Here is a 23,393-nt window from a genome sequence, read left to right as displayed (position 1 = left end):
CTACAGAAATGCTTTCCCATAGCTTCACTACTAATAGCTACACTACTAATTCACTACTAATAGCTTCACTACTAATTCACTACTAATAGCTTCACTACTAATTCACTACTAATAGCTTCACTACTAATTCACTACTAATAGCTTCACTACTAATAGCTTCACTACTAATTCACTACTAATAGCTTCACTACTATGCCAATAATACACATTATTATAACATCTCTACAGAAATGCTTTCCCATAGCTTCACTACTATAGCTTCACTACTAATAGCTTCACTACTAATTCACTACTAATAGCTTCACTACTATGCCAATAATACACATAGCTTCACTACTATGCCAATAATACACATTATTAGCTTCACTACTATGCCAATAATACACATTATTAGCTTCACTACTATGCCAATAATACACATTATTAGCAGGAATTGCAAATACATTTTCTATTATTATTTGTGTTACAATTATTACTATTCAAGGCTACCAATGCACTATACATAAGATAAAAAGGGGTCCTGGTATAAAGGAATGTTTATATATAAGATAAAAAGGGGTCCTGGTATAAAGGAATATTTAAGAAACCCTGAATTATCTTTATGCTAATGATTGGCAGATCCAACTTCTGGCATTGTGTGAATTTACTTATAATTATTATAATTTGACAGTATAATCTTCAAATGTGTTATCGGTTTAATTATGAAATTACCGTTATTAACAGTTCTACTGACAGATTTATTATTTATTTATTGGGGCTGTTGCCAGCAAAAAGCAGCTTACCTTTGCGATGTTATAGAAACTTATCTATTGATTATTTCCAAACTAATTCATTTTACCATGGACGCTCATATGTGTACTTTAGCCAAATTGGCGGCAGAGGGCAGCCTTATGCAAAGGATTAATGTGAATTGGGCCGCTTCGCTTGCCGTCCATTCAGAGCAGAGAAATGCATTTTCTAGAACAGATCCACAGAAAACAGCCAGGAAGTGATTTGGGACTCCATTATTCGCTTACGTGCGGCAGATTTTTGAGAGCAGCGTTACGGGAGATATTTGTACTGTACACAGCGGTGCGACCCCTCATCAGCTTACAGTCATCAGAAGAGGTAAAAAGAACGAGCCGTATTGGCAGCGCGTTTGGGTCAAAATTGGGGCGAACGGGAATGTCCGAAGCAGTAAAAGAGTTAAGAAGTTAAAATTCTTTATTAGGAATAACCTCGTTGAGACGTAGTATCTCGTTTTCAACAGGATCCTCCTAAGTTGTTATTGGTTTAATAAAGGCATTGCTTCCATTAAAAAGCTATTGGTTTAATAAAGGAATTGCTTTCATTAAAAAGCTATTGGTTTAATAAAGGAATTGCTTTCATTAAAAAGTTATTGGTTTAATAAAGGAATTGCTTTCATTAAAAAGCTATTGGTTTAATAAAGGAATTGCTTTCATTAAAAAGTTATTGGTTTAATAAAGGAATTGCTTTCATTAAAAAGTTATTGGTTTAATAAAGGAATTGCTTTCATTAAAAAGTTATTGGTTTAATAAAGGAATTGCTTTCATTAAAAAGCTATTGGTTTAATAAAGGAATTACTATCATTGAGATGTTATTGGTTTAATTAAGGAATTACTAAGAAGTTATTATTGGTTCAGTAAATGAATTACTATAATGAAAAAGTTATTGGTTTAATACAGGAATTCCCAACATTAAGAAGGTTCCCTACGTGCGTGCGTGCGTGCGTGTGGCTCTATATACAGCAGCCATTTTGGAAATAAATGGGGCCTCTTCCTAACCTTCAGAGTCCTGGTGCTGAAGTTGTGCCTGTGAAAAATAGTGAAAATAGCTGATCTACAAGCTCACAATGATTATTATTTGAAAATGTATGAATATTGAACATGAAAATGAGTGTCGATCGGAAAATAATTGATCGATTACGTAATAATTATGTCATAAATGAGATGAGCCTCTTTCACGTCAAAGTAGGTTTAACCATTTAATGCAACAAATGGACTCCAGTTTAACCTGGCCTTAGATAGATAGATAGATATCTTTATTATCCCAAGGGGCCTTAAAGGGCTCTGCGTTCGGAGATGTTCCCTGAATGTTGTACATGCACGATGCAGGCCTGCTCTGCAGAATCAGGGAACTTTATACAGATGGATAAAAGGGCGGGGGGCCGGGGGCTCAAGCCCCCTTTGATGTCTATGTGTGCACGTGCCTGTTCAGGGGATGTGTTTTTGAGCGGTGTTTGTCTGGGCTGTCATTGGCCAAGAGGTGTCTGTACTCTGTACGTGTGGCCAGGCCCTGGTCACACGTACAGAGACAAGGGTTGTCAACATCGGACTATCAGAATCCAGGAGATTTATTTTTTGGGGGGTGCGCGGAACTCCCCAGCCGGGGTCTGGGGGGTCCTCTCCCCAAAACGTATTAATAGATATATTTTCCTGTGTTCTGTTCAATTTTGTGCATGTTTGATACATTTATCAGGCTTACTTTACTAGCATGTGTACAATTTCAGCCTAAAATGCCAAATGTAGGTGTACAGATCTGATGACAGAGGCAAAGTAAGACATCTTTAATAATCACGTCTCATCTGTAAGTCATTACTTAAGTGAATATCTATATGATCTTGCATGCATTGCCCCCACCCCTAAAGCGGGTCCTCCCCCAGAACATGTTCTAACATAGTAGATTTAATCTCCTGTGTTCTGGTGCATTTTGTGCATGTTTGATACTTTTATCAGGTTTGCTTTACCAGCATGGGTACAATTTCAGCCTTAAAATGCCAAATGTTGGTGTACAGATTTGATGACTGAAGCAAAAGGACATTGTAGTGCCCAGATCCAATACCTGGAGCACGGATGCCGATGGCCAGGGTTGATGTAAAAGACGTGTGCTCAATAAACTGTAGTCCAAAACTTGTCATTGAGTTAAATAAATCATATTTATTCTCTGTCACTTCAGACTCCTATACTTCAGTGCAAATAAATAAATAAAGCAAACTTAACATAGAATGGCAGGTAAACAGACAAAGCTCTTGAGACACAGTTGAAAACAGTATGCCTCTGCCATCAGCAACACCTGCATGTGATTTGGCACCATGTTAAATAGCCAGGCAATTTGGCCTTGGCCCAGCCCTGCTATGACATCATTCATTATCAATTAAATCAAAATAAGCAACAAGGCTCAAATGGCTCTTACAGACATCTTTAATAATGATTTTTCATCTTTAAGTAATTACTTAAGTGAATATCTGTATGATCTTTCTTGCATGCATTGCCCCCACCCCTAAAGCGGGGGGTCTGGGGGTCCTCCCCCAGAACATTTTTAACATGGTAGATGTAATTTGTGTTCTGGTGAATTTTGGGAGTTTGATACAAAATCCAGGAGAAATCCAGGAGATTTGCCAATCCAGGAGACTCCCAGGAGAGGGGTTCAAAATCCAGGAGACTCCTGGGAAATTCAGGAGAGTTGACAAGCCCCGGGGGGCGCCATTGGCCAAGTTTTGTGGGGAATTTACTAAATAGCACCGCTCACTTCACACCGGGTGTTGTTTTTGAGCAGTGCTAACCGCTCCTACGCCTGGCTTGGTGTGTACGTACAGACAGAACGGCCCGTATAAGGAGATATGACATCACCACAGCTGATGACGTCACAGACGGGACGGCCCAGAGCCTTCTACCTACGGAGAGTCGCGTCGCTCGTTCACAATAAAAGGGCAGGGGCTCAAGCCCCCTCTGGTGTCTGTGTGCACGTGCCTGGATGTGTGTACATTTCACATTGATGCGCTTTAAGACAAAATGCTGGTCGACCAATAAAATGAATGTTCCCTATGTTCAAATTGAGTTATAAATAGACCAAATAGATTAAGCCAGTGTTTCTCAACCACTGGTCCTGGGGACCTTTGGTGGCCCCTGAGAAGGCTCAAGTGTGACCCTTGAAACTGCTTGAAAGCCAGTATTGTATTTATCATTTTAAAAATGATTTAAACTAGTGGAACTACTAAAACAGCAGATCAACCTGCACACAACGCCTTGCGATGCAAGGCGTTGTGTGCTTGTAAGATCTGCTGTTTTCACTACTGTTGTGCGACAGCCTTGTATGATGAAGCAGGGCTTTACTTTGTGAAGAAACGTACAAATTTGAAACTTGGAGATACAAGGTTTCTTCCCGACATTGATGATATTTACACCCCCGTATTATGTTGGTGTGACCATGGATTCTTGGGACATGAAAAGTGTGTCCATGCAGAAAAAAGGTTGAGAAACACTGCATTAAGAGACTCCTTCAGACTAAAAACAGAGCGTTTGGTTCAGCACAAACTAAACGGCAACGCTGGTCAGCAACAGCCTGCCAGTGTTGTCAGGGCAGCTTACTATAAGCAACTTTGGCTTTGTTCTTTTTCCTGTAAAGTAGCTTGTAAATGGTCATAGTCGCAGGCTTGGTTTGGGCTTGTTTCTGAAGTGTAGTTGCCTTTTTAGGCTTTCTTTCAAGAGTATCTTTGAATATTGAGCTAAAGTGGTGAAACATGGTCGCTTCTTTTGGGCTTGTTTTCATAGACCTGGTAGCTTGTTTCACTCACAGAATCTGGCAACACCGGTGTGCACCAAAACAAAACACTTTCCACGAGCAGCCAGGCTGCCTAACCCAGGGCGAATGACGGGCTTAGCCTGTCGCCTGTCGGTACCGACCGAACATGTCCGCTTAGCGACCGAACATGTCCGCTTAGCGACCGAACATGTCCGCTTAGCGACCGAACATGTCCGCTTAGCGACCGAACATGTCCGCTTAGCGTTTGGCATCCGACTTAAAGTCCCGACCCGTCGGCATGGCTTCTATTGACATCACACTGTCAGCTGAAGAGACTATCCTACTCCTTCCGCAGCCGAGTAGTGCCGATATAAAGAGCTGGCTTTAGAGGAATATCCGTGTTCTCAGTCGTCCTTCTTGCCGGGGTGCTGGCGGCCAGCATGGCGGACGCCTCTGCGACGCAAGACGCCCTCCTGGGCGAAGAAGTCTGGACGGCGTTCCATGAACCCACAGAGCTGAGCGTAGCTGAACCTCCGCGTCTTCTCCGGGTCCAGCGCCGCGAAGAGCGCCGCCAGGTCCAGCTCGGCCACGCCCAGCGCCGTCCTCAGGATGGCGTCCAGCTCCTCCGGCGCCACCGATCCGTCCTCCGCCGACCCGTACATCTGGAAGGCCAGCCGCAGGGTCTCGGCCGACCTCGACGGCCGGCACACCACGGACAGCGCGATCACGTAGCGCCGGACGTCCACCACGCGACGTCCATCTCGCCGGGGGTCCTCCAGCAGCAGCTCGTGGACCTGGGAGAGGGGGTCCGAGACAGGCAGGTCCAGGAACCGGGCCAGATCCTCCAGGCTCATCATCACAGCCTTGTCTTCTCCACGCAGACCCTGGGCTCTGCTGGCCAGCTGCTGCAGCTCTGCGTCGCTGGTCCTGGAGGTCCTGGAGGTCCTGGGGGTCCTGGAGGTCCCGGGGGTCCCCAGGTCCAGGCGGTTCAGCAGCCTGTTGAGCCTCAGCAGGCTGCTGCCGGCGGGAACCGGCAGGGAGCCGCCGGCCGCGGCCAGCCGGCAGTCCTCCATGGAGAGGTCGGCCAGCGGCAGCCGCAGCGCCGCCGCCATCGTCCGCCGCACGTTGTCGGCGAACAGCGCCGGGTCGCTCCTCTCCTCCTGGGACGGGGCGTAGACAGGCAGGTACTCCATCTCCACCGGGTTGTGCAGCTGGCACAAGGTGAGCCACAGCACCCGCAGGGTGCCGGGGCCGTGCCACGTCCACGTCACCGTGTCCAGCCGGTTGGGGAAGCGCAGGACCACCGGCTGGACGGGGACCCCCGGGATGAAGGCCCCCGGTTTGAAGCGGATCAGGCTGGAGCGGTTGGTGCACGTGGCCTCGGGGAAGATCATGATCTGAGGCCACGCCCCCCCGGAGCGGACCCGCCGCTTGATCTCGTCCACCGTCTTCCTGCGGGAGTCGCGGTCGCAGCGCGACACGAACACCGGCCTGACGAAGCCCAGGATGGTGCCGAGCACCGGGACGCTGCGCAGCTCCAGCTTCACCACGATGGAGCCCCGCCCCACCGTGACGGGCAGGCAGTCAAAGAAGGTGGAGTGCGGCGCCAGGACCAGGATGGGCGCCTGGGCGGGCGTCGCCTGCTGCCCTTTCACCACGATGCGGTGGAAGCCAGCGCAGAACCACATGGAGCGCATCACGGCACGCAGGCAGGCCTCGGACAGACGGAGCCAGAGCGTCTCCTGGGTCTCCTGGGTCTCCTGGGTCTCCTGCATCTCCTGCATCTCCTGCATCTCCTGCATCTCCTGCTTCTCCAGGGCGGACGGGGAGGAGCGTCCCAGCGACGGGGAGGAACAGCGTCCCAGCGACGCCAGCCAGGCCAGCGGCCACGCCAGCAGGATGAGCAGGGCCACCAGCAGGAGGCGCACTGGGAACACCGTCACCGACATCAGGCCGATCCTCAGCCAGTCGGCCGGCGTCAGGTCCACATGGTGGACGAAGGGGTTCGGCAGCGGAGGCGACTCTTCCTCCTCCGAGCCTCCTTGTTCTGCATCGTCGGCGGGGAACTTCATGGTTGTTTCTGGAGGGAACTTCATGGTCGTTTCTGGAGGGAACTTCATGGTCGTTTCTGGAGGGAATACCGGAAAACACACTCGCCTCGGGCGTCTATCCTAGCAGAACGGTCTCCACCTGGTATTCCTAAACGTAACCTCTGTAAACTACGCTCAAACAGTTGAACCCAACCTTATTCCTAACCTTAACCTCAGTAAAGCTACTATGCTTAACCCTAAAGTTATATCTAACCTTTTCCTCAGTAAAACAAATACAAGAATACTAGAACCGTTCCACCAAGCGGCGAGAAGGTTTTCCGTTGTTCTAGACGCGTTACCAGAGGCGTTGTGAACTCGTCTGAAAAGAAATGATTCGCAACGACGGAAGAGTCTGTGTTTTAGACCGCAGGAGGTCAGTGAGTGCTTCAACTTTTTGCCCAAATATGGAGTTTTTGACCAAATATGGAGATGTCTGACATCACAGTACTGTACTGACCTCGTAGATGACTGACAGCATAGACTGTTTTCATATTCAGCTTGTCAAGTCAAATATATTCATAAAAACACATTTAAAAACAGCTGTAGCACTGCTGCATGTTTAAAATAGGATTTATAAACAGCTGTAGCACTGCTGCATGTTTACAGCTGTAGCGCTGCTGCATGTTTACAGCTGTAGCGCTGCTGCATGTTTACAGCTGTAGCGCTGCTGCATGTTTACAGCTGTAGCACTGCTGCATGTTTAAAATAGGATTTATAAACAGCTGTAGCACTGCTGCATGTTTAAAATAGGATTTATAAACAGCTGTAGCACTGCTGCATGTTTAAAATAGGATTTATAAACAGCTGTAGCACTGCTGCATGTTTAAAATAGGATTTATAAACAGCTGTAGCACTGCTGCATGTTTAAAATAGGATTTATAAACAGCTGTAGCACTGCTGCATGTTTAAAATAGGATTTATAAACAGCTGTAGCACTGCTGCATGTTTAAAATAGGATTTATAAACAGCTGTAGCGCTGCTGCATGTTTAAAATAGGATTTATAAACAGCTGTAGCGCTGCTGCATGTTTAAAATAGGATTTATAAACAGCTGTAGCGCTGCTGCATGTTTAAAATAGGATTTATAAACAGCTGTAGCGCTGCTGCATGTTTAAAATAGGATTTTATTTTATTATGACATTTAAGTCACTGACTGCCCAGCCCGAGTTCCTGAGATATTTCTGATGTTCCAAGCTTTATCAAAACACATTGATAAAGCTTTTACTCTGCTTTAAAGAAGCTAGAAGTAAAAGCCCCCCAAAATAATTTGGCGACCCCTCTGGGGGTCCCAACCCACAGGTTGAGAACCACTGGTCTAAGCAAGCCCATACTCATGTAAATATCTCCCTTTTCTGTTCATGTTATTTTCCCTTTTTCTTCTGAATGCTTTTTTCCCCTTTCTTATTAAATGTACTCTGTTCTATCTGTCTGTATTTCTTATTGATGTTAGCCTATATGTAAAGTACTGTGTTCTATCTGTCTGTTGAGCTCGTGGATAACTACAAATAGCTCGTGGATAATAGCTCGTGGATAACTACGTGGATAACTACAAATTCCTCGGAGTACACCTGAATAGTTCACTGGACTGGTCGGACAATGCGCAGGCGATTCACAGCAAGGGAAAAAGCAGGCTGTTCCTCCTGAGAAGACTGAGATCGTTTGGTGTGTGCAACAGTATGTTACAGATGTTCTATCACTCTGTCATGGCAAGTGTCCTCTTTTTTGGTATAACATGCTGGGGTGGCAACAACAGAGCAGGTGACACGTTTAATCTGAACAGACTGGTGAGGAAAGCAGGCTCTGTTGTTGGGTCCTCTCTGCAGGAGGTGGAGGAAGTAACCAGAGTGCGTACAGCGAGGAAGCTAGATTCAATTTTGGAGAACTCACCCCCTCCATCTGGAGATCACCAGTTACTGGAGTAAGAGAGGAAAAGACCGCTTTGCCTACCCAGGACGGAGATGTGAGAGACTAGGAAAATCTTTTGTACCGGCCGCCCTTAAGTTGTACAACGAGACACATAACGGACGAGTGAAAAGGACTTCCTTCCTAACCTAGACTGACGGAACTATTGCTGTATTGACTTTGACCCCTAAGGACCTTCCAGGGAGAGTGCTCATGTGCGTCTTGCGGTGACACGCTCCCTAGTTTTTCTTCTTCTCTGAGCTGCTTTTTTTGTTAGTTTTTTTCGCACTGATTTTTGACTTTGCACTATTAGGTTGTGTTGGTAGTTTCTGAGTATTCTGCTTTGTTTAACAAATGTCAGTGAGATACTTGTTGCTCTAACTAGCATTGACTGTTACGGTCTCTTTTGTAAGTCACTTTATGTATATATACTTATATATTATTCGCCCCCTCTATTGATGCACCTTCTCTTTATTGGTACTGTACTGCTCTTTTTTTCTTTTACTCTTATCTATCTTTTCCTACTTCTCTGTAACTTTGTAAATAACTGTATACAGCTGTGCTACAACTGGACAACTGAATTTCCCCCTTGGGATAATAAAGGTGGGTCAGTCTCTCCACTCCGACATGTCTCCTTTCCGACATGTCTCCATTCCGACACTAACCCTATCTCTACCCCTAACCCTAAACCTTAGGCCCATGGGAGTGTCGCCACTCCGACAATAAGAAGTCCATTTCGGAGTGGCGACATGTCGGAATGGAGAGAGCCTCCCAATAAAGGTATCTATCTATCTATCTATCTATCTATCTATCTATCTATCTATCTATATATCTATCTATCTATCTATCTGTATTTCTTATTGATGTTAGCCTATATGTAAAGTACTCTGTTCTATCTGTCTGTATTTCAATGTTATATGAGATACATAAAGTCATGGTTCCTGTGTAAATATGCCGAAAAGCTTACTAGGATCTCCTTTTAGTTGACCTTGTAGGCCTACCAGTGAACTGTACCGTAATGAAACTGTACTTTTTCCTATTCGGGTGCATCTCTCCATTCCGACAGACACTAACCCTATCTCTTACCCTTAACCTAACCCTAACCTATGGAAGTGTTGCCACTCCGACAATAAGAAGTCACTGTCGGAGTGGCGACATGTCTGAATGGAGATAAGAGCCCCCCTTCCTGAAATGTAACCTTCTAATACATTTTTCAATCAAAACTCCTTCATAGCTGTTGTTATGTTAACTACTGCTGCGCCACAGTGATGATGCTGCCACCTTGTGGCCAAACATCACATCAGAATACAAATTGTTAAGGCTTGCTTTATACAATACATGAAAGGTCGACCTAAAACAAAGTCGACCCAAACTCGTGTCCCAACGGGTCTGTGGCGGCGTGTGGCCTTAAAGTGATAGTTCACCTATTTTTGACATGAAGCTGTGTGAAATACATGCCATTAAAACAGTGGTTAAAAATGTATTAATTGATTACCAGAGTCCCGTGGTCAGAGTTCTGGTCAGTTTCTAATGAATATTAAGTAGTTCCAATGGGGTGGGGGCCATTTGGCGTGGCCCAATCATTGAAACTAGATTAATCCACAAAACTAGCGTCATTTGTATTGTTGGCCTATTTCTACCATATAGAGCGAGGTTTCGTTCTGATCAGCTGCCTGCAAAGCACCTTGTTTTGGGGAAATACGTTGCAGCGGCGTAGTGATACTGGACACAAAAAATAGTACCATGTGACAGAGGGGTCAAAGTTGAACAAAAGTTGGTCTATTTGGTAGAAATAGGTCAACAATACAAATGAAGCTAGTTTTGTGGATTCATCTATTTTTAATGATTGGGCCATGAGCCCCTGCCAAATCACCGGAACTACTTTATATTCATCTAAAACTGACCAGAACTCTGACCATGGGACTCTGGTAATGGATTAATACATTTGTAACCACTATTTTAATGGCAAGTATTTCACACAACTTCATGTCAAAAATAGGTGAACTATCACTTTAAGCAGAATAGACCGAAATCTAATCTTTGCTTCTGGGGGTCCCTGGAACAACATATTTTGAGATGGGGGTCCGCGGCCAAAAACACATTTTGGGGGTCCTTAACCACTGATAGGCACGTTCTAAAAATGTCTTCTAAATCCTAACAGTTTTCCTGAAAATAAACTTATGTTGCTATCAGTGTTCCTCAAACTGTCATGTCAAGGACCCCCAGAGTGATATGTATTTGGCCACGGACCCCCATCGCAAAATATTTTGTTCCAGGGGCCCCCAGAAGCAAAGATTAGATTTTTGTCTATTCTGCATCTAGCTTAAGGCCACAGACCCGTTGGGAAACGAGTTTGGGTCGACGTTGTTTTAGGTCGGCTTTTCCTGTTACCGTTTTATACAACCTCACCATGCTGTGTGATGTGCTGAAAATAGCCGATCTACAAGCTCACAACGTGTCGCTTCACGCCACGTTGTGGGCTTGTAGATTGGCTATTTTCACTACTTCTTAAACATTTATTTTCTAATTCATAGGATTTTTTGATTTTACATTTATTTAATAATAGGCTACAATTACTTTCTTACTTTATTCATGAACATCGTTTTGGGGAATGTTTTTTTTTTATGTTCTGAAATAATAAGAACGTCAAAACAAAATGTAAGAAAACACAAATTAAGGAACTAATAAAAGCCAGTGCATGGAAACCACCGATATCCACATGAACAGAACGTGGAACACGGAACCAACACCAACCTGGGAGAGAAACCTTATCTAACCCTAACCCTAACCCAACCTGGGAGAGTTCAAGAATAACTTGGTTAGTAATGAAACCTTATTTGTTTTATATGGCACTTTATTCTTGATTTCATCTTGATTCTTGTTTTTTGTTTTGTTTTTTATCCAAACTTTTTTCCAATGCTTTATTTAATTAAAACAATGTACACAAGTTTTCCCTGGTCTTTACATATTTCATTTGGTTTTAATACAGAATAAGTTAAGTTTATGATTTGCCCTTCAAACATAAAGGCGTTAGGCAGTTGGTGTCCAGTAGGGGGCGGAAACGTGCAGTGAATCCACTACTCGGATCCAGTAGGCGGGGCTTTAGACCGGATGTCTATAAATGGACACTCAGGAACGCCGACCCTGTTTGATGAAAGACGCCGCGCCGCGCCGCTCTGCAGGTAAAATGTTTGTTTAAAGTAACCGTTTTTATCCTCCAGAACTTTACTGTAGAGAAGCTCCGTGGGGTGGGTTGATTAAACTTTACTCTGTTAGATTAAACTTTACTCTGTTAGTGAAGCTGTGTGGGGTTGAATCTGTCACCACACCGACACAACATGTGGAACACAGTTTTACAACTGAGTCTGTGATGAAACAAAGTAACAAACATTTGTTTTAAATGTGATAACAACTAACGTGTCACATGCAGTTTAAACGTTCAACCACACTCACTGTGCGTGTGTTTTGTGTGCGTTTGTAGATCTAATACCGCAACAAGGTTTGTTTGTAATCTGCTGAACTCAAACCACATGGGTGCATGTCGTCTGAATTCTTAGTCAGGTTTCTTATGTTAAGAAACGTATGTTTGACGGATTTCTTTGAAGATTTGTAAAACTATACATTTTTGGAATCTTCAGAGCATGGGGAATCCAAAAATATATGTTCCCATTTGCACAGACACCTGCAAAGCCGCCATTTTGGACATTCAAAATGGCCGACATAAAATACATAATTTGTGCTATTTTGGCTTCTAGACAACCTAGAAACTTAATTAAACATGCCAATCCTATGTTTTCTGGGTCAAGGAATCGAATGATTTGGGTGTAAAATGTTCCGGACCCACACCCCCTTTCTGGGGGTTATCTATTTTGGGACCTCCCAGAACAGTACGCCAGCCAGTTAATGTCCAATTTTCATAATATTAGAGTTGTTTTATAGGTTTTAAAACATCCTGAGTTCATTTATTACACTTTTAAAGCAGCCAGAATAACTCTTCTGACTTTTGGTTGGGGTCTTTCTTCACCTGGGACCCCCCACACAGACTCCTGAGCCTATCTCAGTGATCGCTCTGCTCCAGAACAATGTTAAATTAGATCAAATTGAAGCATAAAAGTTGTCTCTGAAAACAAAAAGGAGTAGTAGCAAATACCAGGGGTCTTCCGCGGGGGGTCCGGGACCCCTGGGGGGCCCTCAGAGTTACTACAGGAGGGGACCCGCCAAATCTTGATGGGATTTGAAACTTTGATTTTTTTATGTAACATTTGATGGTTTTCGTATTCTCAGTATTATTTATAACATTTTTGTGTTGGACAGTTATGGTTGACAGGTGTTACTGCAGGGATTGCAATAATTAAGGTATTGCAATGTATTACTTTAGGCGCGCAGACTAACGTGTCCCTTTATTGCACTGCACTCACACTGACAACACAACACACCTCTGTGTTATCGTCACCCCAAAACCTGCACCCTATCCTCTTAACACTTCCCCAGCCGGCCCAGAATGGCTTGTTGTGGACTAGCCGGAAATTTCTATCATTGTATTATGATCTGAGACATCATATTATGATTATAAACATAAACATCAACGCGTGCCTTCTAGGATGGCAGCATTCTTTTTTTCTCTTCCGTAACTTCCCCCGGTTAAAACTCACCAGAAGTGTCTCATCCTCATTGGCATATAGTAGGTATTTTGGCCGAGTCGTCTTCCCCCCGTGCGTTTCGCGTGCACGATCCGTGCACATGGAGATAATGTAATCCAGTCCGTATGAAGCCCCGATCTCAACTTGTATCTGGTCGAAAACATAACCGAGAGATGCTATGCTAACGCCTCCCTTCTCCTACAATGAAAGTAAACAGGAATTTGGGTATAGAGAAGGGATAGTGACCAGAAGCACTTCCGATGCAAGGGTTGAGAGAATGATCCTTTTAGACCAGCCGAAGAAGAGACTGAGGACAGCGGCCGATCGTTGTTTTTTGATAATTATCATTTATTTCGGTTTTAATGACCTAGTACGGAAAATTCCGGTCGGCTAATTCGAGTACAGATGAAGTACGGTTTAATCCGGTTTTAATATTAAGTGGCTCCACGTGGCTGGGGAAGGGTTAAAGAGCTCATGGTCAATTATGCCCAAAGAGATTAACTACAATACATGTCCTCCCTAATAGTGTTGACAGTCTTTGTTTGTATTGTTTAAGCAGCTGCACCGTCCCTTGCAATCTGCTTTGCAGCCACATTTGATGAGCTCAAGTATTGCCTATATTTACTGTATATGAGTTAAAGCGAAGGATCTCAATGTCTTACGCCTTACCTGAGTTTCCTTTTAGTTGACCTTGTATCAGTGAACTGTCATGAAACTGTACTTTTTCCTATGCAAAACCTCTAATAAATACTTCAATCAAATCAATTAAAAAAAGCCTTTGATGCAGGGAGGGCAAGACACCTGACTGGAACATGCCCTCCACTTTCTGAATTCCATCTATTTTCTTCAATTGATGGAAGCTCAGGGGAATTTGTCAAGTATGACAAAGTAGGCATCATAATATGATACCTTCAGCAAGGGACATGATTTTGAGGAAGTGCACACACATGAAGAGGCTGATTCCTCATCAAGTCCTTGCCTCTGCTGCTTATGGTGCTTTGTGAGACATATGTGGTTGGTCACCCGACACTGATGTCCTCCTGCCTACCGGCTCTTCATCAGAAGAGCCGGTAGGCTCAAAACGTTACCACAAGTAAACGTAATGTTTGGGAGCATAAATTGGTGTGCAGACTTTTATTGTTCTATTTGTATACACTGCTTTAGTCTAGCACCCAGCCAACATTGGCTTTAGATGTGCGTGCCTTCTGGCTGCATTGCAGTCACTTTGTTATCTCCTGCTGTTACTTCTCTGATATTTGCAACAGTCAAAGCCAAGGTACAAAAAAATGTAAATAGATATATTTGAGCGAGTTCAAGTTATTGAATGTCACAAATGTTAAGGGTTCCTTGGGCTACACAATTTGTCATGGGTCAACGCCTACTTGAAGCCTGACAATGATGACAAAGCCATTAACCACTTAGCAAAGGTTCCATTTCTCCTGAGCTTATTAATCAACATTGCAGTCATTGGAGCATGTTGCATGCCGTGTTTACAGTACAAAAGGTCCAACAACCAACTCGTACTGCTACCACATATCCTCCGTGCCAACTATGTCACGATGCGGTATTAATCATACCTGGCAAATTTCCCTGAGCTTCCACCAATCAAAGAAAATAGATGGAATGCAGAGAGTGTATGTTCCAGTCATGTGTCTTTCCCTCCCGGCTCCAAAGGCAGTCCCTGAGCTCATCAAATGTGGCTGCAAAGCAGGTTGCAAAGGACGGTACAGCTGCTCAAATAACCTGCCTTTCACTCTATGCTATGTGGAGATTGTCAACACTATTAGGTTGGACATTGAAGATGATGATGATAAAGACGAATAGATCATGCATGTCTGAGATTACTGTATTGTAGTGAATCTCTTTGGGCATAATTGACCATGGGCTCTTTAAGAGGATAGGGTGCGGGTTTTGGGGTGACGATAACACAGGTGTGTGTGTGTGTGTGTGTGTGTGTGTGTGTGTGTGTGTGTGTGTGTGTGTGTGTGTGTGTGTGTGTGTGTGTGTGTGTGTGTGTGTGTGTGTGTGTGTGTGTGTGTGTGTGTGTGTGTGTGTGTGTGTGTGTGTGTGGTGTTGTTGTTGTTGTTGTTGTTGTTGTCAGTGAGTGCAGTGCAATAAATGGACATGTTAGTCTGCGTGCCCAAAATAAGAAGTTGCAATACCTTAATTATTCCCTGCAGTAACACCTGTCAACCATAACTGTCCAACACAAAAATATTATAAATAATACTGAGAATACTAATAAACCATCAAAGTACAATACATAAACCCAGGATACAAAAAAAACATTCAAAGTTTCAAATCCCTTCAAGATTTGGTGGCCCCTGTAGTAACTCTGAGGACCCCCCAGGGGTCCCGGACCCCCCGCGGAAGACCCCTGGTATTTGCTACTACTACTTTTTGTTTTCAGAGCCCAGCTACAACAACTTTTATGCTTCAATAATGATCTAATTTAACATTGTTCTGGAGCAGAGCGATTACTGAGATAGGCTTAGGGGTCTGTCTGGGGGTCCCAGGTGAGGAAAGACCCCAACCAAAAGTCAGAAGGGTTATTCTGGCTGCTTTAAAAGTGTGATAAATGAACTCAGGATGTTTTAAAACCTACAAAACAACTCTAATATTATGAAAACAGGACATTAACTGGCTGGCGTACTGTTCTGGGAGGTCCCAAAATAGAGAACCCCCAGAAAGGGGGTGGGGGGCCAGAACATTTTACACCCATAATGTACTCATTCAATTCCTTGACCCAGAAAACATAGGATTGGCATGTTTAATTAAGTTTCTAGGTTGTCTAGAAGCCAAGATAGCACAAATTATGTATTTTATGTCGGCCATTTTTAATGTCCAAAATGGCGGCTTTGCAGGTGTCTGTGCAAATGGGAACATTGATTTTTGGATTCCCCATGCTCTGAAGATTCCAAAAATGTATAGTTTTACAAATCTTCAAAAAAATCCGACAAAAATACACAAGCGACCTGACTATCTGATGTCTGTAGTTTTAAACGGCTCTTCTATCTCCATAAATGTACCCAGAACGACACATTCAGTGTTTGAACCCCGAGCCACGCATGTTGCCAGACCATACGGGTCGTTGGTGTTTAGTAATAATGCGTGAAGTTGAATAAAGACGTGTTTTAGTCCAGTGTGTGTCTGGACGCCGTTGTGTTTCCTCGTTTGCAACCAGTGTAATACCGGCGTTCGCCTGCTGCAACAGCGCCACACTAACAGTCTTTATGCAGTAACTGTGTTGAATTCTAAATATGAAGTGATTTCATTAAAGCCTCACGTGTTCTCCGTCCATTCAGGTCGTTGGTGCTCAGTTAATATTCACTATAGTTTACTAAAATAAGTTTTTAAAGGGATATTTCACTTTCAAAAAAACTTTTGGTCATTTTATCATCTAATCAGGCTTTTTTGAACACCCTGAACAGTTTTTAATTTGCTTGATTGAATATTTTGATATTTGATGTAAATGTTACCAGGCCCTCCAGGCCCAGGGCCTCTCCCCACACACACCCATTGTAACTTCAAATTTCATTTTAACCATGACAGATTCATTAAAAACACCCATTATTTTTTTCTGGTGACTCATACTACCCTCTAAATACGTGAGCAGGCCGTGTTTTTTTGATAACTTTTTTCATTTATTTTTATTACATTTTTTGTATTTCATTTTTTCCATTTTCCCAAATAATTATTAAAAATAAATGAAAAAAGTTGTGGATAAAACACGGCCTGCTCACGTATTAGGAGGGTAATATGAGTCACTAGAAAAATAATGGCTGCTTTAATGAATCTATCGTGGTTAAAATGGTGTGTGTGTGTGTGTGTGTGTGTGTGTGTGTGTGTGTGTGTGTGTGTGTGTGTGTGTGTGTGTGTGTGTGTGTGTGTGTGTGTGTGTGTGTGTGTGTGTGTGTGTGTGTGTGTGTGTGTGTGTGTGTGTGTGTGTGTGTGTGTGTGTGTGTGTGGAAAAGCCCATAAGGTGTTTCCCTGTTGAAAGTGGAATATCCCTTTAAATCCCATCTGTGTCTGATTATTAATTATCATTGTGTTTCCTGGTTTACCTGGGGTGTAGTACCGCCATCCACCTGCAGGGCCATTGAAGAATAATAGTGATATTCAGACCCAGTTTAAAACATGTGTTTTATGAATGATACGGAAGATTAGCGAACGCAACGGGTCCGTTTGGTGGCATTATGACATAACATCTGTGGCTTTGGGATTAACGCTTTATATTTATAATTTATTCATAATTTATACATTTATGGAGATGTTTGTTTTTATACTTAAACACAGAACTATTAAACTTACTTGGGGGAGTGCTTAACAATATTATAGATAGGATAATAATTAAACCATATTTGTATTTTATAACATTTCTCATAACCCTAAAATGCATTTTTTAATAATATATGAAATAAAACGTGCATTTAAAAGGACAGAGATGAGATAAGATAACAGACTAAACAATTTGTAACAGAAGATTAAAAAAATAAATAAATAAATAAATCGATTGATAAATTGATAAAATCTATTAGATTATAATACCGTCCGGGTGTGAACCTGCACTTTCAAACTTAATGTTCAGGAATCAAATTCAAAGTTAGCAGATCTGCAAGCTCAAAATGAGCTTCGAGCTTGTAGATCTGCAACTTTTGATGCTTTTTGTGTGACTGTAGTTTGATCAAGCAGGATGTTATATATATATATATATATATATATATATATATATATATATATATATAATATATTATATAATATATTATATAATATATTACATATATATATATATATATATATATATATATATATATATATATATATATATATATATATGTATATATATGTATATATATATAATATATATATATATATATATATATATATATAATATATATATAATATAATATATTATATATATATAATATAATATATATAATATATATATATATATTATATATATTATACATATCCTCACAACCTAATCAGAATGGGGTAGTGTGTATGTCTGTCTGTATGTCTGTATGTCTTGCATCTGCAACTCCACGTTCAGCAGTTGTTCAATTGTCTAAACAACATAATACAAAAATCAACAACGCATGTTCCTTGCTGACCAACTTTTTTCTTTTTTTTTTTTTTACTTTTTTTTTCTTTTTTAAATTATTATTATTATTATTTTTTTGCATATCCCTTGCTGACCATCAACTTTTTTTTTTTTTTTTTTTACTTTTTTTCTTTTTTAAATATGAGCGCCCGTTAGGGCGCGATTTCTAGATATGAGCGGCCGCACGGCGGGCGCGAATTTCTAGTATATATAATATATATATATATAATATATATATATATATATATATATATATATATATAATATATATATATATATATATATATTATATTTTATATATATATATATATATATATATATATATATATATATATATATATATATTATAGGGGGGAAAAACACAACTAACTTATGAGATAAGATGTGTCAAGAAACATAACTTAACATTTGTGTGTGTGTGTGTGTGTGTGTGTGTGTGTGTGTGTTAGGGCATTAGCGACTTGTGATTTTTGCAAGTCGACTCGACTCAGTAGAAAGTTGAGTTGAAGTCGACTTTATGGTTTGATGACGACATCACACACAACCTTAACTTAATGTGAAACATTGTTTTCTCACTCAACAGTAAACAAACCAACATACAGTTTAAGTGTATAGAGGGTATCTGCACATTTATAAAGTGACAATTTAAGGACTTTTTAATACCTCTAAAATGACTAATTAAACATTGGCCAAATTGTCAAATATATAGAGGCAGAAAATGTGAAAATGGCAGATCTACATGCTCACAACGCCTCGCACGATAGAACCATGTTCTACCAAATGTAATGTAGCACTGTAATATTGGATCATTCCGTCCTTGACAATAAGCAATCCTACTGTGTGAATGCTGTACAGACGCACACATGGAGCAAAAAATAATGATAGAAAAAAATACAAGGGATTTTCTTTTTTCAACTTCGACTTTCGACTTTTTCTGGGAGTCGACTTGTGTAATGAAGTCGACTGAGTCGACTTTTTCGTCAATGCCCTAGTGTGTGTGTGTGTGTTTGTGTGTGTGTTAAAGGAGCTATAGTCAACCTTTTCGTGAAAAATTGACGCAAAAAGCGTAAAATAATGATAAAATAATAATTTTGGCCATTGTCAGGCTGACTTTGTTTACATCCCTTATCAATCCATATACAAGAATAGAAGAGGGGTCAAACTCACCAACATTGCGGCTCCATGGAAAGCTTGAATTATCCTCTTTCTATCTGCAAAGTGTTTGTTTCTTAACCCATTTTGGCCTAGAAGTATTGAATGCTTTAGCTATAGAAAAATAGCAGATATACAAGCTTGTAGATCTGCTATTGTTGAAAAGTCGTGAACATGTGTGCAAATCTTTGAATATATGTATTTTTTAAGCGAACATTTGTAGCTCAAATCTTGCTTCTGGGGGGTCCCTGGAACTAAATATTTTGAGATGGGGGTCCGTGGCCAAATACATATCATTTTGGGGGTCCTTCACATGAAAAACGTTGAGTACCACTGACATGGAAACATAGGTTTCTTGTAGATCTGCTATTTTTCAGTAGTTAAAGGGATATTACACTTTCAAAAAAACGTTTTCGTCTAATCAGGCTTGTATGAACACCCTGAACAGTTTTTAATTTGCTTCATTCAGTATTTAGATATTTGATGTAAATGTTACCACCTCCAACACGCCCAGGCCCTCTCCACATACACACCCATTGTAACTTCAAACTCTATTTTAACCATGATAGATTCATTAAAAACACCCATTATTTTTTCTGGTGACTCATTTTACCTTCCTAATACGTGAGCAGACCGTGTTTTTTCAATAACTTTTTTCATTTATTTTCAATAAAATATTATTGTATTTAATGTTTTCCATTTTCCCAAAGAATTATTAAAAATAAAAGAAAAAAGTTATTGAAAAAACACGGTCTGCTCACGTATTAGGAAGGTAAAATGAGTCACCAGAAAAAATAATGGGTGTTTTTGATGAATCTATCATGGTTAAAATGGAGTTTGAAGTTACAATGGGTGTGTATGTGGAGAGGGCCTGGGCGTGTTGGAGCTGGTAACATTTACATCAAATATCTAAATACTGAATGAAGCAAATTAAAAACTGTTCAGGGTGTTCATACAAGCCTGATTAGACGAAGGTTTTTTTGAAAGTGTAATATCCCTTTAAAGGGATATTCCACTTTCAACAGGGAGCAGTGGAAGGGCCTCTCTCCACATACAAACCCATTGTAACTTCAACCTTCATTTTAACCATGATGGATTCATTAAAAACACACATTATTTTTTTCTGGAGACTCATTTTACCTTCCTAATACGTGAGCAGGCCGTGTTTTTTTTCGATAACCTTTTTCATTTATTTTTAATAATTATTTGGGAAAATGTAAAAAATGAAATACAAAAAAAATATTATTAAAAATAAATGAAGAAAGTTATGGCAACAACACGGTCTGCTCACGTATTAGGAGGGTATTATGAGTCACCAGAAAAATAATGGGTGTTTTTAATGAATCTATCATGGTCAAAATGAAGTTTGAAGTTACAATGGGGGTGTGTGGGGAGAGGCCCTGGGCCTGGAGGGCCTGGTAACATTTACATCAAATATCTAAATATTCAATCAAGCTAATTAAAAACTGTTCAGGGTGTTCATAAAAGCCTGATTAGATGATAAAATTACCAAAAGTCTTTTTGAAAGTGAAATACCCCTTTAACATTCATTGGGGGGCCCGCAGTGAATCCTTGTACCCAGGGCCCAGAATGTGGTGTGAAGCCCCTGGTCCAGTGTACCAGCTGGTTCCATATGTCACATGATGCAGGAGTCAGTGGGACGTTACGTTGTTGAAGACCAGCGTGTCCAAAGTTAAATAATAATACAAATTAAAAACATTTCTGCCCGGATTTATTGACAGAAAGTAACTCATCATGTCTACGGTGGGGTTTTTTTTATGAAACACTTTGCAGATAGAAAGAGGATAATTCAAGCTTTCCGTACAGCAGCAATGTTGGTGCGTTTGATGTTTAATACAATCAGATGGACAAAAAAAACTGCTTGGATGCACTGGCTGCCAAAGAGAGATATCGCAACCCTAGATTCAACATATTTAATATCTGTGTAACCGAGTTATAGTAATTCTACAATATATTAAATATGGGTGAACGATTAATCTAATGTTGGTTTATGTGTGTGTTGCAGGTGACCTTCTGCAGAGTGGACTAAACTTCATACAGCCAGTTTAAAACGCTGAGTCATGTCTTCTTCTAGCTGTGACTCAGGGTTTGACTCGCTGTATGGATTCTTCAGCCATAAGGTCCTCCATGGACGGAGTCATCAGAAGATGATAGCTGGTAATGGAGTGTCTGTGACTCAGGAAGGGGAACACGAGGAACCTTCTCAACCTGCTGGAGTCGACGCAGCGAAGCCCTGAGAGCTGAAACGCATAACGGTGCCAACGCACGCTCTCACCCTGAGTAACGAGGCGTATGGTGCCAGGGACGTATAGGGGGCCCTACAACCTACGTGGCTCTACTTACCAGCTATCTTCAACCGAGAGGCGCAAGGCTCGGAAAGGTACGTACCTGGATTACATCTGGCGACTATACTGTAAACTGGAGTTTGTATCGATATCTTTTAATGTTGAGTCTAGCAACACCAACCATTGACCATTGCTCATACATCCAAACAGAAAAGTCCTGTCTGATTGTATTAAAACATTAAACTCACCAACATTTCAGCTGTACGGAAAGCTTGTATTGTCCTTTCATCTGCAAAGTTTTGTTTGATAAAAATCAACCTTAGACATTTTATGAGCTTCTTTCTGTCAAGAAATTCCGTGCCGGAGATGTGGTTGAAGTGTTGGAGTTTGGAGGCGCTCGTTGTAAATCACTGGGTGGTCCTGTGTGCACCAACTGTTTCTAAATGTCACATAATGTGGGAGGCAGCGGGACACTGCCTTATTGGAAAAGAGCGCTTCCAAACTTCAACACTAACACTACCTCAGGGGTCTTCAACAGGGGGTCCCTTATTAACCACTTGAACCCTAACATCCATATTCTGAGAACTTTAGCCAACGCCTCGCACTGCCTCACACTTCCCTAATTGTATTCGTTTGGCATTGATCATTGGAAAAAAAAAATCTTCACTTTTAGGCCTTTTATGCAAATCTTTGTCACTTTACATTTGAACCACTTCAACTATTAAAAAAATAGCAGATATATAAGCTCACAGTGCGCAGCTTGTAGATCTGCTATTTTTGAAAATGTGTGCAAGTCTTTGAATGTCTTTGACCCGATGTTATAAAATGCCACGCTGTGAGGCCTAAATAATTCTAGGCCTAAATGGGTTAGCCCATTAAAACCAGGAAAGCATAGTGTATTTTTTATTTATTTTAACTATTTTATACTATTAAAAAAGACTAAATGTTGCCTTTTTGTTCTCCTGTCATTTCAGAACTCAACTTCTGGCAGCCTGTGGGAGGTAGGAAATAAAGAACACCATGGAGGTATGCTGGGTGGGTGAGCTTTCTGATTCCTGCTGCTGCTAATTATTTAAGGAGGCTACATGCTACGTGCTACCGTACCGTGGGTCGTCATTCGCGCCGTGTCTCGTTTCACGTCGCTTGCAGCGTGTCGTTTGCGAGTCGTGTATTTGCGGCGTTGTGTATTTGCGTCATGTGACTAGGCGGGCGGGGTGGCGGCCATCATTAACGTAAGTCCACATCACATGCAAACTCAGTCTAGGCACAGTCTGTGATGTGGAGGGATGTGATGCGGGTCGTCATTCACGTCGTGTCTCGTGTTGTTTCACCAGACACAGATCCACGTCGAGTTGTGTTTGGATGGATGGATCAATGGATGGATGGATGGATTGGTAGCATGTAGCCCCCTTAACATTGTGTTTACAGCCATCTATGCTGTTATGGCAGTGGTTTTCAACCAGTGGTCCGGGGACCACCAGTGGTCCTTGAGGGGGTTCCAGGTGGTCCCCAGCTAAATGGAGAGTGTGTAACCAAATGGACCCTTTTAGAGGTTCAAGTCTTTCCATTTGGTTTCATGTTACGCTCTAAAGTGTTATATTATTAAACATGGATTTAATTTAGGCTCTACAATGAGAGAATGTAGAAGAATTGCTATTCTGATCAACGGTTGCTCTCCT

General features: G+C 41.6%; 2 protein-coding genes across 2 annotated transcripts in view; both read right to left on the bottom strand.

The window, feature by feature from the left end:
- Nucleotides 1-4,925: 4,925 nt before the first annotated feature.
- Nucleotides 4,926-6,641, bottom strand: LOC308296729 (lysophosphatidylcholine acyltransferase 1-like; the record flags this gene model as incomplete). Its single annotated transcript, XM_080740056.1, has 1 exon — nucleotides 4,926-6,641. One exon carries the CDS (start codon nucleotides 6,639-6,641, stop codon nucleotides 4,926-4,928), a length of 1,716 nt encoding a protein of 571 aa, XP_080596182.1.
- Nucleotides 6,642-11,804: 5,163 nt separating this feature from the next.
- The window catches only part of LOC308296728 (uncharacterized protein), a gene marked incomplete at both ends in the record, with an annotated part of 92,111 nt that continues 80,522 nt past the window's right edge, over nucleotides 11,805-23,393 (bottom strand). The window contains one exon of the mRNA XM_080740055.1: nucleotides 11,805-11,829. Coding sequence (XP_080596181.1) covers nucleotides 11,805-11,829 — 25 coding nt within the window. The remainder of the gene's footprint in view (nucleotides 11,830-23,393) is intronic.

This window comes from Nannobrachium achirus (assembly GCF_963921795.1).
Source record: "Nannobrachium achirus genome assembly, chromosome: 13".
Taxonomy (NCBI): Eukaryota; Metazoa; Chordata; class Actinopteri; order Myctophiformes; family Myctophidae; genus Nannobrachium; species Nannobrachium achirus.
Note: the sequence above shows the minus strand (reverse complement) of the source record. Positions and strands in the feature narration are given on the sequence as shown.